General features: G+C 43.0%; 1 protein-coding gene across 1 annotated transcript; it reads left to right on the forward strand.

Annotated features, from left to right (window-relative positions):
- Positions 1-1236: 1236 nt before the first annotated feature.
- Positions 1237-14858, forward strand: lrif1 (ligand dependent nuclear receptor interacting factor 1). Its single transcript, XM_042003106.1, has 4 exons — positions 1237-1486; positions 1588-1757; positions 4707-6219; positions 12593-14858. The coding sequence occupies exons 2-4, from the start codon at positions 1741-1743 to the stop codon at positions 13481-13483; spliced, it is 2421 nt and encodes an 806-aa protein (XP_041859040.1). The 5' UTR covers positions 1237-1486; positions 1588-1740; the 3' UTR covers positions 13484-14858.
- The last annotated feature ends 3329 nt before the right edge of the window (positions 14859-18187 follow it).

Consider the following 18187-nt stretch of genomic DNA (forward strand, 5'->3'; position numbering starts at 1 on the left):
GTGCTTACGAGGCAACTAAAAGTCAAAATACTTTAAAAATGCCTTTGACACACTTTATTATTCATGTTTAAGCCATGTACAAAAACAAAAAAGCACATTTTTGCTGCACAAATAATATAAAAAAACTTCCACCTGTCTGACTGTACACACACATCATCTTCATCATCGTCATCATGTGTCTTATCAGCTGATCAGCTGATCACCATCTTCTCCAGCATCAGGTGTTCTCTTCATGGTCTGTAGCTCTCCAGGGTCTGCATCCTGGTGGACTCCATCTCTGCTGCTTGCAGCGTCTCTTTCCTCAGCTGATCCGTCTTCTTCATCTTGCAGAGCGTGCAGCGTTTGTGGGTGTAGCTGATGTGTGTCCTAGAAGCAGGGATGGTGCACAATCTAATCCAGCCTCCATCATTTCTTAAGCTGGTTGACCTGCAATCACATTTTTGGTGTTATTAAAAAACTAGTTAACACTGGATGCTTCCATTACATTTCACAATCTTAACCACTTAATCCAACCAGTTAACATCCCATCAGATCTCACAGAGCACTCTTGGTATTTACCTGTATCTTTAAAATCCTTCCCTTTGTGATGTTTTTATATAAAATGATTAAATAAAATAAAAACTGATCAAACACAAACAGATGAACCCTTTTCTATTTTCCTCCCTCTTTGCCTTTAATTTACAAGTGAAGTTAGCCAATGTGAATATAGTGACTTTAAAAAGCCAAAGTATATTCATTAACATTACTTACACAATAAAAACAACAAAAACTCTCCTACTTGCCTTTATGAAAATGCAGAGAGCAAACGCGCATGGGAGATGGTTTTTTTTATTGCGTGATAAATATCGTGTGATATCGTTTATGGCAGTCTTTCACGCAACACGAGCCTATTTTATCAAAGATTATAATGCAGCAAAGACGATGAACAGTTGTTTACAACGAGGGTGCAACCAACACGTCGATCGACTGCGGCTATCCCGAGTGTCACATAAAACTAAACATTAGCTACCTTAAGAGTGCCTCAATAGTTATATTTAATAGTAGTTGTATGTATGTGTGGCTATGTATGTATTCATTTACATATTAGTTTATTTAAATATGTATTGCGTTTCAACTCTATATTAATTTAGTATTTATGTCAATTATTTAAATTTTTCATACTACATAAATCACACAGCAAAGCGGAACCGGAACCTGTAACGTTAGACCGGAAGTTAGCAAAGAGGGTAAATTTAGCAGCTGCTACTGTTTGTCAACGTTTTTCTATACCCTTTATTTTGGCATTAGAGTAAGACAGTAGAAATACACTGAGCCCAGTTGAAATATTGCTTTAAAATTCAACTGCTTGTCTCGGTCTGCAAGTAAAAAGTAAGACTGAATCTGGATTGCTGCATCGAATCCTTCGCGTGTAACAAGCCGGAAGTTACAACGGAAGCCGCGATGAGAATGCACCACATCCGTTGATGAGATCAACCGGAGGGAAAATGTAACGCAAAACAAATGTTAATTTTCCTTTCAAATAAAATGGTATTTTATTCAGAAAGTAGCGGGAATGGGAGGGTTAACGACTCGTTGTTGATGCTTTAGGGGCGGAAACGCAGGTATCGCGCCTTCACGTTAAAGTCTTGTATCTATGGGTGTCAAGTAAAACCACGCCAGGAATTATCCTGTCCCCCGTGGGATCTTCGTTACCTCTGCGGTAGAACGGTGTCAGCTGCTCAGCGTTGCACACGAGACGAAATGGATCCAGTTCAAAGGTACTGTACAACTAGATCTGATATAAGTGTTACAACGCGTTGTGAATTAATGTTTGGAGAAGTGCTGTGTGTATTGAAATGTTCGAACAAAAATTATGCGTTTTATTTATTTAGTAGGTTTTGGTTCCAAACTTAAATTAAATCTGAACAGTATCAGCGGTGAGTTTCTTCCTGGAATTGAGCTCCTTTGAGCTTTGAGCTATTTTACTGTTGCAAAGTAGGTACATGTTTGAACCTAGATTAAATCACTTATTTAGTAATTCTGTATGCTTAAAAGGTTTTAAAGTTAATTGGATAAGTATAAGTTGTACACAAGATTTTTACAGTTCTCGATGCCTCAAATAAATCAATTTAAAGAGCCCTCACACCTTGGACACTTTGAACAGCCGCCTTTAGAGAGACGGTTCAGGACAATGAAAGACCAGACAAACAGATTAAAATACAGCTTCTATCCCAAAGTAATAACACTCACTGCAGCTAAATGTTCATTGTATAAGCAACACCAGCAGACTCTGTTTTGAGTATAAATGTTTGTGGATGTAATTTATTTTTTTAATATTGTTTGTAGGTTTTAGTGTATTTATCATTTATTTTCTGATATTCAACAACAAATTTAGTTCCGATTCCGCCATTTATTTCTAATTTAGACCATTTTAAATAATTTTCCATATGTATAGATGTACGATTGTAAGACTGAAGCCTTTTCTGTCAGGCTACAATTTGCCTACAAAAAAAGGAAAAAAAAAAAAAAGCAGCCTTCCCAAAACTTGAGAAAATGTGCTCAAGTCTGATGAGCCATTTATTACTGTGTGATTAATCAAAATTATTGCAATGCATCATTGTATTATTTTTGCATCCACCACACAAAGTCACGCAAGAAGTCTCAGAAACCGTTTGTGTCAAGCATAATAATATAGCATTATGGGGTTAAGGATCATCTTTTGATCATCACACATAGACCTTGATGGTTATTAAAGTTATTGTGAACAGTAATGAGGTTTAGAAAAATGTTTATTTGATGCATACATGTTAAGTAGAAAAAAACATTTAAAAAAAAGTGTGAATAGTCTTTACATCTTTATCAACCATCAGCTTCCTTGATTTGTAAAGGTCAGCATTAGTTTTAGGAATACTGATGTTAGACGTCTAAGAACAACTACGCAGTAGAACAGAATTTACTCCCATTATCTCATCATGTCAGGTCATCTTCATCATCTCACGTTATTAATGAGGACTGAATTCTACTTCTGCACCTCTGCATGCTGGTTAGAACATCCATAAAACACTTCATCTAAGTACAAGCTAACCCTCATAAATGCACCTGTGTTGTCCTACTACAGCCTGAATGTCTCCATATTGGTTACAGTGCATGTTGATTTTGTAATAATGAGACACTTCTGATATATTGTGCAGCACTAATCTGTTATTTTAAAATATGCCAAACCGTTCCTTTTAGGACTGAGATCTGTAAATCCAGACCTGCAGCATTTGGAAAGTTCACCATGAGAATAATACTTTAAGTGTCACTCAGGAGAGCTTACCACCGATAGGGATGTTCCGATGCCATTTTCTCTATCCGATACCAATGCCAATACCTGGGGTTTAGGTATCTGCTGATACCAAGTACGGATCCGATACCAGAGTTATTTTATTAAGAGGTCTATAAATTCGATTTCATTCTTCAGCTTCACGTGACAGATCTGATTGACACGAAACTAATAAACTTTTGCTAGTGCATCCATTAACAATACTTTGGGTTAAAGATAAGATGAGCCACAAACCGCTAGTTTGCTAGTCAGATGAATAATAAACAAGTGCAACAAGGAAGACGGTGCTAGCACCAGAGAAGCCGATCAGCTGATCACCGACAGCCGGTCACAGAACAACAGGAGAGAGAGGAGGAAGAGGAGGAGGAGGAGGAGAAGCATATTAGCACAGAACTGCAGGAAACACTTTTTTCTTTAAATGAAAGAGTGCGGGTGTTGAACCCTCTCATTGGGAAAAGTGTTGGGGATGAGGGAGTGTTAGTTCCGGGTTAAAAAATTAACACAATTAATTACATAAATTAGTTACTGCTGTTAACGCTGTATTAACAGCCTTAATATTTATTTATATAATTCATGTTTTATTAACACGTGAAGTCCATGATGGCCACAGAACTGTTTAATTATTGAGTAAATAAACTCAGATAAAAGAACTTATATTAAAACCTGTCTTGAAACTGGACGTACAATGAACGTTTTCCACAAAGAACACGGGCTGTTAATCCAGGACAATAAATTCTAAGACGTCTGTTATTACGGTGGCTTTCTGGATTTCTTCTGCAAATTCCTGATGTTTTTTAAAAGCATTGCCAACATTTGTTATTGGTGTGGTTTGTTGTGCATTTCCTTTAAAGCAACAAACTCGCTCTTTTACGTGATTTCAACCACAATGCTTTATAAACTCGCAGGTGGTGAATCTGGCAGCATTCTGGCCCTGCACATTGGGCATGTCACTGTTTTGCTTGCAAGATTTTCTAATAAGTAATGACAGCAAATTACTAACATATCACTAATGCTAAATGTTGGCACAACAGTGACTTACATACAGCTGCTTCTCCGCCTACCAACTCAAAACAACGGCCACACCAGACTCCGTAACTTCTGTGTCAGTGTGTGGTCGTGTTGGGCAGGAAGCAAAGAAATATGATTCTGTTTCCGTGGTATCAGATGTTTAGACAGAAGTACTCGCAGATACCGATCCCCTTATTTTTGGTAGGATTGATGAATATTTCCAGTGCTAGTATCGGCCCATCCCTGACCACTGATGGGCTGACGACCACTCTACCTCCTGATCCGCAGCCAGTAGCTGTATTTTTCATACGAATAAATTTATAAAATTGAAGTCTGTATTCTCTCTGTAATCTTGCCTCTTCTTTCCTAATGTTTCTGTCTTTTTTTGTCTCAGTGGGACTGGTGTCTTCTACCAGGCAATGCCTGCTATTGGAGCCAATGGAAAGAACATAATGAAACTGATTCCTGTCCAAATGGTCAACGGACGGTTTGTCCAAACGCAGATAAGCAAACCCAAAACCAACCCAACTCCGCAGAAAGAAGTCACCTTTAGTGCTGCTTCAGCACTTGTTGAAATTGCTAGAAAAGAGTCGTTGAATCCGTTTTCCTCTCAGCAGCCATCCAAGAAGCAGGTTTCACTTGGGAAATTTTTACCAGGTCAGGTGGAGCCAGCGCTGAGCAATCCAGTAAATCAGCAGGCTGTTAAATTAAACGAGAAAGTCCCTCAGATGGCAGCAACTTCTACAAATATGGTGAACTCAGCGAGACTTCCATTTCAGCTTCCAGTGATGGTGAAATCTCCAGCCCTCCCCAGAGGACAGTGCCTACAGATTCTCCCCACTGCTCAAGTCCAGAGAGTCCCAGCATCCCAGCTCCCTCCCCGTGTCAAGGAGCAGATCTTTACTTCATCCTCAGGCTCTCCCGCTGGCTCGGGATCGAACAGTGTGGTCTACGTGTCTCCTGTCACCACTGTGAATCAAGGTCCTCCCGAATCGAGCGGCTCTGCGTCTCACACACTCAGGCTGCTTTCCCAGGCAACAAATACAGCTTCTCCAAGCGGAGCCAAACCACATCTAAAACTCATTCCCAAAGTTTCCCAAAGGCCCAACAGCCCCATAAGGTGGGTGATTGAAGAGGTGGACAGCTCCACGGCCGAGAATCGGAGACATCCTCTTTCTCCGTCAGTCACGTCAGAAATCATTCAGTCTGTAGCTGAGAGGGAAAACAAAAGCAAACTAACGGTCCCTCAACCAGGTCCGAGGAATGATGGACAAGGACAAGAAAATGCTTTGGTGGTTTGCAACGGGAAGGTGTTTTTTGTGGCCAACAAGTGCAGCTCTTCGTTTAAATCCACAGCAGCGACACAAAGCCCAAATATCAGCAAAAGCACCATTCCTCCTCCTCCTCCTCCTCCTCCTCAGCAGCAGCCTCATGAGTTAGCTACACCCCAAACAAAGCCGAGCCTCAGAGCTCCAGGAGAGTCGAGTGAAGTGATCGATCTCTGTGATGATGATGATGATTCTCAGCAAGACTTAATTCCACAGGCCTCTTCATCCAACACGCCCTCCGCCTCTCATCCCGATGAAGACAATGTGATATTTGTGTCCTATATTCCACCCAAATCTCAGTCGATGCCAAAAACACAAGCAGGGATCATAAAGCAAACGGACTGGACGGCGTCAAGCGGCTCCAACAGCAGAGCTGGTGTTTCTGCTCAGAGGGGGGTAGAACCTGGCCAGAATATCTCTGTTGGACAGGAGTCACATGATGCTGGTTCAACCCTGAAGAGTCTCAGCATGTTCTCCATCCAGCAGCTGGACAACATGGAGGTGGATGAAGAGAGTCCAGCAGACCACAGCAGCTCAGGAGAACATCCTGAAACTGAGGAGAGTTCTCAGAGCAAGGAGGTGAGAGAATTTCTACTGCTTCACCATCCTATTAGTTTGTAGTTTAGTAGAAATATTTAATAACGCAGGTTTGTTTCAGCGTTTCTGTGGTGAATGTTTGGCTCCTGCTGACTTTGTCATCTTTACTGATGAGAATTAGTAAAGGTTTCACAAAATGGCGTACATCAGAGTAAAAAGCAAAAGTTCCCATCATATTTATCCACATAAACTGCTTTGTTTACATGTGAGAGGGTTGGGGAATACCACCAATGTTACCAGTATATCCATTACATGGACTCAGCCATTGTGGATATTGTAAATGCCACGCCTTCAACATGCTGAGAATTAAATTGTTTCACATGGACAACATAATCTTTTTTTATTTGAACTGGCGTTGCTGCCTCCACAGCGCAGCAGCAGTAGCGACCCTGCTGTCAGACATCTGCTCTGCACGTGAACGCAGTACGTTGTGGAGTCCGTTGAGAGGAAAGGTAGCTGCAGATAAGCTGCTTTAGGCTGAAAAGATGTTCCGATACAGCGTTTCTAAAAGGGGCGCGCTTGAAAACCGACTGCATGCATGAAAGCGGAGTACGCACATGGTAAACACTGGGCATGTGTACGTGATATGAACGAGTAAACTAGTAGTGAAAACACACATCATGAGGAGGCTCCTCTCAATTCTGTCACTGTACGCTCAGCTAAACAGTCCTCGCTCACTCGAGTTTTTACACTCCTGAAGTAGAGACAGGTTGACCTGTCTTATCCTCTGATTGGTCAGTTTCCAGCCGACAACAGAGCTAATGTCAGAAAGAACTTCTCTCAATTGCTGTCAACACGTAAATAAACAACGCTGAGCATATGTGTAAAGGGTAATTCCACTGAATTCTTGGGAACCTAGACCACATTAGACCAGCCCCTATAATGTAAAGTGCCACAACTTGGCATTTCACTTTTTTTCCACTTTTTCCTGGCGGTTGGCAGGACAACGGTATTGGTCTGACTGCGCTGTGCCAAGTGTAAAGTTTGGAGGAGGGGGGATTATGGTTTGGGGTTGTTCTTTAGGTGCTGGGCTTGACCCCTCAGTTCTAGTGAAATTAGCTCTGAATGCTTCAGCATACCAGCATAATGGTGCTGAGCAGCCGCTGGTTCCACCCATCACGTCACACCGTCTTCCTGGATGTGGGCCTTTGCTGAGGCGATTGACGCAGCTTAGCATCTCTGCGTTGAAACAGCTGATTTTAGCGTAATGGAGGAAAACCCCAGACAGGAACAGGACCTTCTGGAACCAGAGTTAGACCCCGAAAAGCTGGTCCTGAAGACGTTTGAGCATGAAGACTTCAAGACTTTGTTGGTGAAAGGTTAGTCTGATATTTACTGATGTGTGTGTGTGTTTGTATCTAGTTCTTAAAGAACACCTGCATTATTGCTTTGAGTGTAGCTTAGCCTATATGCAACGTTTACATGTTATCAGCCATCAAACATCTTTATACTGTAGTTTAATACAAAAACAGTGGTATCATGAAGCTAATCCTCCTTTGAAGCTAATAACAGTAAAGTTCAGCTTGTTTTGTTGAGTCACATTGTTTAGCATGTAGCTGCTAGTTAGCTGCAGAAACCAGAACTTTTTCAACAACACTAATGAACCTGAGATGTGACGCCAGCTGTGAGAGTTTATAATGAGAAGCAGTGTGGAAGTGAAATGCTATGCAAACGTTGTGTAAACACATCTGATACTGGGTTATAACAGGGACCCCCAACTCCAGTCCTCAAGGCCCACTGTCCTGAAGACTTTCCATGTTTCCCGTCTTCAACACACCCGAATCAAATTAATGGCTCAATAGCAGACTTATTCAGAGCTTGTCCGACATCCATTTAACTTGAACCTGGTGTGCTGCAGCAGGGAATCATGTAATACCTGCAGGATAGTGGCCTTGATGACCAGGGTTGGGGATCACTGGGTTACAGGGTGACCAGACCTCCTCTCTCACCTGGACATGTTCTCTTTTTTTTTTAGCTCAGAGATGTCTACATGAGGACCTGTGATCACAATAACAGCACATGTGTAGCAGTTATTGTTGTTTTTAATTGTCATGTATAAAAGTAATAACATAGATGAAATGTAAAATATATTTCTTTAGTCATGACAAAATATGCCAATAATGCACACAAATGTCATCACTTTTCATTTCACAGGTGCCTTCGTGGAAATAAAGATGTTTACAGAGCCTGAGAACGTCCGACGGATACCACAGGCAGGATGGATGAATGTAGCAGGAATCATGACATTATTTTCTTCCCAGTGTTCCCCGTCCTTTACTAGTTTCTATTTATAAAGGATCCACAAAGACTTCACCAGCTTCCAACGACGAGCACGACCAGGTCTGAACCTGGAGCTGATCTGGTCTGGTCTGGATCCAGTAGGAGGAGGTGGACCGGGTCTGAAGCTGAAGCTGATCTGGTCTGGATCCAGTAGAAGGAGGTGGACCGGGTCTGAACCTGGAGCTGATCGGGTCTGGTCTGGATCCAGTAGGAGGAGGTGGACCGGGTCTGAAGCTGAAGCTGATCTGGTCTGGATCCAGTAGGAGGAGGTGGACCGGGTCTGAACCTGAAGCTGATCTGGTCTGGATCCAGTAGGAGGAGGTGGACCGGGTCTGAACCTGAAGCTGATCTGGTCTGGATCCAGTAGGAGGAGGTGGACCGGGTCTGAACCTGGAGCTGATCTGGTCTTGATCCAGTAGAAGGAGGTGGACCGGGTCTGAAGCTGATCTGGTCTGGATCCAGTAGGATGAGGTGGGCCGGGTCTGAACCTGGAGCTGATCTGGTCTGGATCCAGTAGGAGGAGGTGGGCCGGGTCTGAACCTGGAGCTGATCTGGTCTGGATCCAGTAGGAGGAGGTGGACCGGGTCTGAAGCTGAAGCTGAAGCTGATCTGGTCTGGATCCAGTAGGCGGAGGTGGACCGGGTCTGAACCTGAAGCTGATCTGGTCTGGATCCAGTAGGCGGAGGTGGACTGGGTCTGAAGCTGAAGCTGATCTGGTCTGGATCCAGTAGGCGGAGGTGGACCGGGTCTGAAGCTGAAGCTGATCTGGTCTGGATCCAGTAGGCGGAGGTGGACCGGGTCTGAAGCTGAAGCTGATCTGGTCTGGATCCAGTAGGCGGAGGTGGACCGGGTCTGAACCTGGAGCTGATCTGGTCTGGTCTGGATCCAGTAGGAGGAGGTGGACCGGGTCTGAAGCTGAAGCTGATCTGGTGTGGATCCAGTAGGAGGAGGTGGACCGGGTCTGAACCTGGAGCTGATCTGGTATGGATTCAGTAGGAGGAGGTGGACCGGGCTGAACCTGAAACTGATCTGGTCTGGATCCAGTAGGAGGAGGTGGACCGGGTCTGAACCTGGAGCTGATCTGGTCTGGATCCAGTAGGAGGAGGTGGACCGGGTCTGAAGCTGGAGCTGATCTGGTCTGGATCCAGTAGGATGAGGTGGGCCGGGTCTGAACCTGGAGCTGATCTGGTCTGGATCCAGTAGGAGGAGGTGGGCCGGGTCTGAACCTGGAGCTGATCTGGTCTGGATCCAGTAGGAGGAGGTGGACCGGGTCTGAAGCTGAAGCTGAAGCTGATCTGGTCTGGATCCAGTAGGCGGAGGTGGACCGGGTCTGAACCTGAAGCTGATCTGGTCTGGATCCAGTAGGCGGAGGTGGACCGGGTCTGAACCTGAAGCTGATCTGGTCTGGATCCAGTAGGCGGAGGTGGACCGGGTCTGAACCTGGAGCTGATCTGGTCTGGATCCAGTAGGCGGAGGTGGACTGGGTCTGAAGCTGAAGCTGATCTGGTCTGGATCCAGTAGGCGGAGGTGGACCGGGTCTGAAGCTGAAGCTGATCTGGTCTGGATCCAGTAGGCGGAGGTGGACCGGGTCTGAAGCTGAAGCTGATCTGGTCTGGATCCAGTAGGCGGAGGTGGACCGGGTCTGAAGCTGAAGCTGATCTGGTCTGAATCCAGTAGGCGGAGGTGGACCGGGTCTGAAGCTGAAGCTGATCTGGTCTGGATCCAGTAGGCGGAGGTGGACCGGGTCTGAAGCTGAAGCATGTACATGTTCTATCATTTATCACTGCAGTACAAATATAGTTAACAGAATATTGTAAAATTCCCTGTTTATTGTAGTTCAGTTCTTGTAAAACTGATTTTCTAACTGTGAGAACAAACAGCTGAATATTCAGAGCAAAGTTTTATTTTAAATGAACCAGATTAGAAACAGAACGGTTTCATTTACCAACAGACCCAGCAGCTCTGCCTTTAATAGCTCTTTTTTTATTTAACCACAGCAGATGGAGGATAGGAGCAGATGGAAGTGATAGAAATGTGGATCATTTTCTAGTAAACAGTAAGTGACTTGAGTTGTTCCAGACCTGCAGGAGGTCTGGTAGCTGCTGCTGGAGCTTTCTGGCCCAAAGTATCCCAGTGGTCCTGTCCTCCTACGTCCTGCTCTGGGTCTGCAGTTCCCTGATGCAGGAGCTGGATCCACCAGGTTCAGACCAGTCCTGGATTGAACCTGGACACGTAATCACTTCCAGCTTGTCTGGCTGATCAGACTGTGCTGAAACATCAGGGATCAGACTCTTTATCATCTCCTCCACATCTGGGTGTTGGATCATAGAAGATAAAATAAATCAGATCCGTGTCGTCCTCAGATTCCGTCCTGCAGGAAATAACATCACATCCACACTACTCACATGAAGTTAAGCAGAGTTTACCTGTATGATGTCAGAATGAACCTACAATCCACTTTAAATGCACAGCGGTTCAATATCTAAGTTTTTGTTGCTCAACATGCTGTTTTCTAACAAGATGATTCACCACAAAACACCAAAAGTAGAGTCTGAACCATGAATGGACTAAATGTTCTGGTTCAGTGACCGTTGGTATCTAAACAGTCCTCTTCATCATCCCCTTCACATTTAGACATGCGACCCAGACCACACTAACACATGACTAGTTATGTTGTGGTTTACCCACCATGCTGCTGGATTTAGTTTCTATAGTTCGAGTTCATGCTACTGATCTCATGATTGTGGGATGTTTCTGTAGAATCGTGATGGTAAGTCCTTCATCTCTAACTAAATCTAGTAGCAGTGGTGGTTTTACCACAACATAAACAACTGGTGTTAGTCCTGATGCAGATTTTACACGTATTCAAAAACATTCATCTGTATATTGTTTATCTGTATGTAATATTAATGTTGTATAAATGCGAGTTATTTTTGTAAAGTGTCAATAAAAGGCTGGTAAAACGTACTGAAGGTTGGCTCAACTTTGTTCTTCTGGGACTTCAGACATGATTTGTGTTAATCAGGTCTGCAGATGATGCTGCTGGTTGGAGACAACCTGACATCCGTTAACGTTCAGGGCTACCAGGTAGTCTGAAAGATGAACATGGAGACTGTAGATGTTAAACACCCTGATGTGATCACAAAGCCTTATTAACTGACTTATATCTCCATATTTTTTTTGCCTGAATCACGATATACGATATATATCTCTATATCTTTGTCAAGTAACCAAAGAGACAGTTCTAATTTACAGCCTTCAGTGCTAAATATATTTTTATTAAGGCTCAGCAGCACATGTGCATTAAAACAGCTGACTGAAATTTAAGTACCTTCATATTAAATTAAATGCTCCTAAAACAAAATAAATTAAAAATCCCTTTCAATGACAAAGATGCAGCTGTGCAAAATGCAAAAGATGCATTTAACTCAAAAACAGGGTATCTCAATATAAACGATATTCCCTCCTTCTATACTGCGTCTGATAAAGTCTCGATATATTTGAAAATCTCGATATATTGCTGAGCCCTAATTCAGCTTTAGTCTAATCTCATCTGACATTTTAAGATTATCAGGACAATTTTTAATAAATTTATAATCAACCGGTTTTCTAAATTTGAGTACGTGTGATTGACTAAATAAATAACTGGTTCATGATAAGGTTTATTAGTTAATATTTCTATGATTTTCTTTTGTAGTAAAACAGCAGAATTTGTGTTTCTAGGTATAAGTTCATCACCCTGAAGGTAGCAGCTCATCTAAAACCATCCAACATGCTGGTGTGGTGTCACCCTGTCTCATTTACACTGATCTCAATGACTAGCTGTGGTTTCTGACGTTCTTCGTAAACGGATGCTTATTTGTCTAATTTTCACCTTTTGTTAGATAAAGGGTGCTGTTAAAGGGATTAATGTAAACATGAAAACCAAATTTCCTGATTTTTTTATTTATTTATTTTAGATAACATAAGTTTGTCTCTACAGACAGGAATCATTAATGTGCTTCGGTCTGCTGCACATGTTCAACTTATTTATGTGTTTTTATATTTAGTTTATATTTGTTTTTTCTACTTGCAGAGCTGTAAACATCCCAGACCCGAGTCGACATCTCTGCTGGTACCACGGCTCTGTCAGAGGTCCGACAGCCTGCTGAGGAAGATGTTTGGAATTACAGCTGATGTGAAAATTAGCCTACAAAAGATTGATGAAGCATCACCTGGGTGTGTCTCTGCAGACCTCCACCAAGGGTCCATGAGGTCTGTGGAGGATGAGAAACCAATAAGCAGCTTGAAACAGAAGGATCTCATTCCACAAGACATGTGCAGTGCAGAAGACCGGGATGTTTGCATCAGTGTGAAAATGCAGAGTGAACAGGAACTGTCAGCATCTCTTCACACAAGAGTGACTCCTCTCAAAAGTTCACACTTCAAACTGAACTCAGAACCTGCCTCTGGTTTGAAGGAGAGCTGCTGTTCTGGTCAGAGTTCACACAACAGAGTTTGTCACGCTGAACCCGATGCAGTTCTTGGCTACGTGGAGCCAATAGATGAGGATTTCCCAGATGAAAATGACATGCCCACGTTACAGAGCTCACCCAGCTATCCGCAGCCGTATGTGGATATGAACACCAACACAAGGAGAATGGGACGGACAAGGAAGCGTACCATGTGTCCATGCTGCATCCCCACTGCTCTGCACCCCGCCGTGAAGTCCAGCTCCAGGTTAGAAGAACCGGAGACCCTAACCACCGAGCAGACGAGTAAAAAAACAGGACGAAGGGCTCCAAGAAAAGATGGAAAAACATCTGGAAGGATCAGCTGTCTGGAAGCTAAAAACAAGCACAACTGTAAGACGCATGAAGCTTTGTCCACAACATCCACATGTGAGCTAAAAAGACATGAAAAGGGGGAAAGACTCAAAGATCTTCTGAGTGAGGAAGAGGCACAAAAGATGAATCATATAAGCTGAGACAAAGATGATAAAAAGAGAAGCATTTATTCATTTATGTGCCTTCATTTGGTTGTTTTTTAAATACTTTTTAAAGTGGAAATTAAGATTAGCTGCTTTATGTTGGGTTTTGGGCAAAACACTCCACAGAGGAGAAAAGAACCTTATTTTCTTCATGTGTTAACATTTAACTTTAAATTTAAGCTAATTGGGTTATTTTTACAATCCTAAATAAAAAAAATTATTGAAGTGCTGTTTAAGATGTAAATAAAATAAAATGATATGCAAGTCCAATAAATCCATATTTTATTCCACGTAGAACATAAAGAACATATCAGATGTTGAAACTGAGACATTTAACCATTTCATGGTTCATACTGCTCTGAAACAACAAAGGGAAGACTTGACACATATTTGATCCTGATAAATAAAATGTTGTGGTTGAAAATTACACAGTGGAATGTGTTGAGAACAAAACAAAAAAAAAAATGAACCCATGGAGGTTGGGATTCACAATCCGACTCAAAAGTGGAAAGTTCAGATCCCAGGCTGGACCAGCTTCTGTGGAAACTCAAGTCAACCCCTGGACAGTCTGTGGTGGGCATGGTGGTGGTGGATGGAACAAGACATGATGTCCCAGAGGTGCTGGACTAGATTCAGGTCTGGTAAACAGGCAGGCCTGTCAGAAGGAGCCCATGTCCCAGTTCAGCAGCATATGGTCTGACAGTGGGTCTGAGGATCTCATCCTGGTACCTAATGTCTGCGCTGCCCTCCAAGGACTTGCCCCCCCAGACCATCACTGACCCACTGCCAAACCGGTCATGCTGGAGGATGTTGCAGGCAGCAGAACGTTCTCCACAGCGTCTCCAGACTCTCTCACATTTGTCACATGTGCTCCATGTTAACCTGCTCTCATACGTGAGGACCACAGGGCGCCAATGGCCAATCTGCCAATCCTGGTGTTCTCTGATAATGGCCAGTCAGGCTGCAGAGTGTTGGGCTGTGAGCACAGGCTCCACTTGTAGATGTGGGACCCTCATACCAGCCTCATGGAGTCTGTTTCTGACAGTTTAAGCAGACACATGAACATTAGTGGCTACTGGAGGTAATTTTGTAGGACTGTAGAGCTCCTCCTGGTCCTCATGCTCAGAGGAGCAGATAGCGGGTCTGCTGCTGGGCTGTTGTCCTACAGCCACCTCCACGTCTCCTGGTATACTGGTCTATCTCCTGGTGTCTCCTCCACATTGTACTGGGAGATGCCGCAAACCTTGCCACATTGATGTGACATCCTGGATGAGCTGCACTACCTGAGCATCTTCTGTGGGTTGCACACACCTCATCTTACCTCTGTTGGTGAGGGCAGTGGCAGAATGCAAAGGGAGGGGGATGAAGATGGGAAAATGGTCTGAGGCCTCCACCTGCAGGATCCTTCCTTTATAGGGGGTGTCTTGGCCTCTTTTGTCTGTTCCATTTGTACAACAGCAGCTGAAACTGATTCATGATCAGTTTTACTTCCTAACTGATTAGGGCTAATCCTAACTGATTGATATCCCAGAAGTGGGACTGACTTTGAGTTTCATGCTAATGATTATGTGTTCCCTTTTTTATTTTAGCAGTATGAGCTGATAGTGAAACTGATGGCAGCAACACATCTGTAAAAAGTAGTTCCAGAGGGATGATCGGCACGTGTAAAAAGTAGTTCCAGAGGGATGATCGGCACGTGTAAAAAGTAGTTCCAGAGGGATGATCGGCACGTGTAAAAAGTAGTTCCAGAGGGATGATCGGCACGTGTAAAAAGTAGTTCCAGAGGGATGATCGGCACGTGTAAAAAGTAGTTCCAGAGTGATGTTCGGCACGGTGTAAAAAGTAGTTCCAGGGTGATGTTCGGCACGGTGTAAAAAGTAGTTCCAGGGTGATGTTCGGCATGGTGTAAAAAGTAGTTCCAGGGTGATGTTCGGCATGGTGTAAAAAGTAGTTCCAGGGTGATGTTCGGAACGGTGTAAAAAGTAGTTCCAGGGTGATGTTCGGCATGGTGTAAAAAGTAGTTCCAGGGTGATGTTCGGCACGGTGTAAAAAGTAGTTCCAGGGTGATGTTCGGAACGGTGTAAAAAGTAGTTCCAGGGTGATGTTCGGAACGGTGAAAAAAGCAGTTCCAGGGTGATGTTCGGCACGGTGTAAAAAGTAGTTCCAGGGTGATGTTCAGCATGGTGTAAGAAGTAGTTCCAGGATGAACGGTGTAAAAAGTAGTTCCAGGATGATGTTCAGCATGGTGTAAGAAGTAGTTCCAGGATGAACGGTGTAAGAAGTAGTTCCAGGGTGATGTTCAGCATGGTGTAAAAAGTAGTTCCAGGGTGATGTTCAGCATGGTGTAAAAAGTAGTTCCAGGATGATGTTTGGCATGGTGTAAAAAGTAGTTCCAGGATGATGTTCGGCATGGTGCAAAAAGTAGTTCCAGGGTGGTGTTCAGCATGGTGTAGCATCTCTTCCTCTAACAACTGTCTGGAAACATCTGGGAAGTGAGGAGACCAGTTGCTGGAGTTTTAGGAGAGGAATGTTGTCCCATTCTGGTCTGATGGAGGATTCTAGCTGCTCTGCAGTCCTGGATCTTGGTTGCTGGATTTCTGCTTCCATGATGCTCAGATGTTGTGTGTTGGTGAAAGGTCTGGACTGCAGGCAGGCCAGTTCAGCAGCTGGACTCTTCTCCTGTGAAGCCATGCTGCTGTGATGGATGCAGGATGTGGTTCAGCAGGGCCTTCCCTGCCCCATGCACACAGAGATTCCCCGTGATTCTCTGAATCTTTTGATGAAATGATACACTTGTAGATGGTGGGATCTTAAAAGTCATCACGGTTTTATATTGAGGAGCATTTTTCTGAAATTACTCCACAATTTTTAGACACGGTTTGTCTCAGATTTGTGAACCGTTGCCCATCTTTTATGTATCTTTTATTCCCGGTCATGTTACTGACCTGTTGCCAATTAACATAATTAGTTGTCAGATGTCCCTCCAGTGATTTTTGGTTTATACCAGTTATTTTTTCAGCCTTTTGTTGCTGCAGTTCCAACTTTTTACAGATGTGTTGCTGCCATCAGATTCCAAATGAGCTCATATTTTCCATGAAATGGTAAAATGTCTGTTTCAATATCTAATATGTTAATGATCTACTGCTAATAAAATATGGGTTGACGAGATTTGCAAATAAATGCATTCTAGTTTCATTTATATTTTACACAGCATCCCAGCTTTTGGGAGTTCATCATCTGTTAATGGTTCTAGTTGTTTTAGTTGGAATTAAAGAGCTCTAACTGTGTTAACTTTAGTCATCGTCATACAGCAAACACTGGAACATAGTCAGGGTTAGGACGCTCACTCTTCTTCACAAACCATCTTTCAAAGCAACACTACTGAAATATGTTCTCACTTTGGCCCTAATGAAGCCTGGCTGGGTGTCCGTCCTGCGTCCTGTGTGGAGAGAGCTCGGCTGTTGGTCCTGTGATGGGCATGCGAGCTGTGCATGGTGTACTCCGCCTCTCATCTTATACAAGCTGGGATAGGTGGGGTAAAATGGTTGGTCTGAATCCCACGAGTGGTGCATCCCGGCTGTTTGGTAATAACATGTGTTCTACCGTCCAGTAATACTGTAAAGCATCTAAATGAGTTGGTTTAACTCAAACTGACCACATTTATATTATGCTATTATTTTACTGGTGTTGTTATAACATGTTTATTACAGAGTGTTACTCCAGGAAAGGGACTTGGATCTTCTGTCCAGTCAGAGTTTCTGCCTTTTTACCGCCTTTTTTCTGATACCTCTATCAATCCTCACATTTTTCTCTATTTGTTCTATCACACCTTTATAGTTAGTAATATCATAATGCATCACAGTTCTGACATATCTGATGTGGTTTTCCTTATTATATTGCATCAATATACAATAATTCGACTGTACTGTATTATCTTTCAGTAATCCTCCTCACTGCAGTGTTAATCACATTAACTGGAGAACTCACCAGAACCAGAATTCTGGGTCCCCTATTTCCAAAAAAAAAAGTTTAGAAAAGGTATCAATGCAGTAAAAACGAAAGTCCAAAGAAATCTGTCATCACTCAGATGTTTGGACAGAGGCATGTTTACCATTCTGTCACAAACAGCTTTAAATATTTTCTAATGTGTTTCTTGATTATTAATATATTTTCTTTTATCATGATGAAGTAAAATGTACTTTTTTTAACATCTCATGATTTTTATGTTCTCGTAGTAACAGTTTGGTTGATAGATGTGGAAATCATTGTTTATTTTACACAGCGCCCTGACTTTTATCAGGTTTGTATATTAATTCCCTTTAAACAGGCTTTTTTTAAACATTGGTGATTAAGATACTGATTGTTTTTCAGTTCTTCACAGAACTCTGAACAGAGTTGACTTGCTTCAGGAAGTCGGGATGTAGTTGTGGATGCAGCAGTGGACAGGTTTTAGGGACACCGAGGTCCTCCTGAGTCCACCTGTCTGTATTGATCAGGTGTGACGATGGTTTGTCCCGCAGCTGCCTGAAGGCTCGATGGCTGTGTGGCTCATTGCACACTTTCCTCACACTTCCTGAACCTGTTCACCAAATTCTGTAGATGTTTCTGTTTGTTTCATCACTTGATGATTCTACCTCATCGTTCACCCGTTAATCTCCTGATTGTGTTTTCTTCCAGCAATTTTTCTCTTTTTTTGCCATT

The sequence above is a fragment of the Melanotaenia boesemani genome, chromosome 13, assembly GCF_017639745.1.
Source record: "Melanotaenia boesemani isolate fMelBoe1 chromosome 13, fMelBoe1.pri, whole genome shotgun sequence".
Classification (NCBI taxonomy): Eukaryota; Metazoa; Chordata; class Actinopteri; order Atheriniformes; family Melanotaeniidae; genus Melanotaenia; species Melanotaenia boesemani.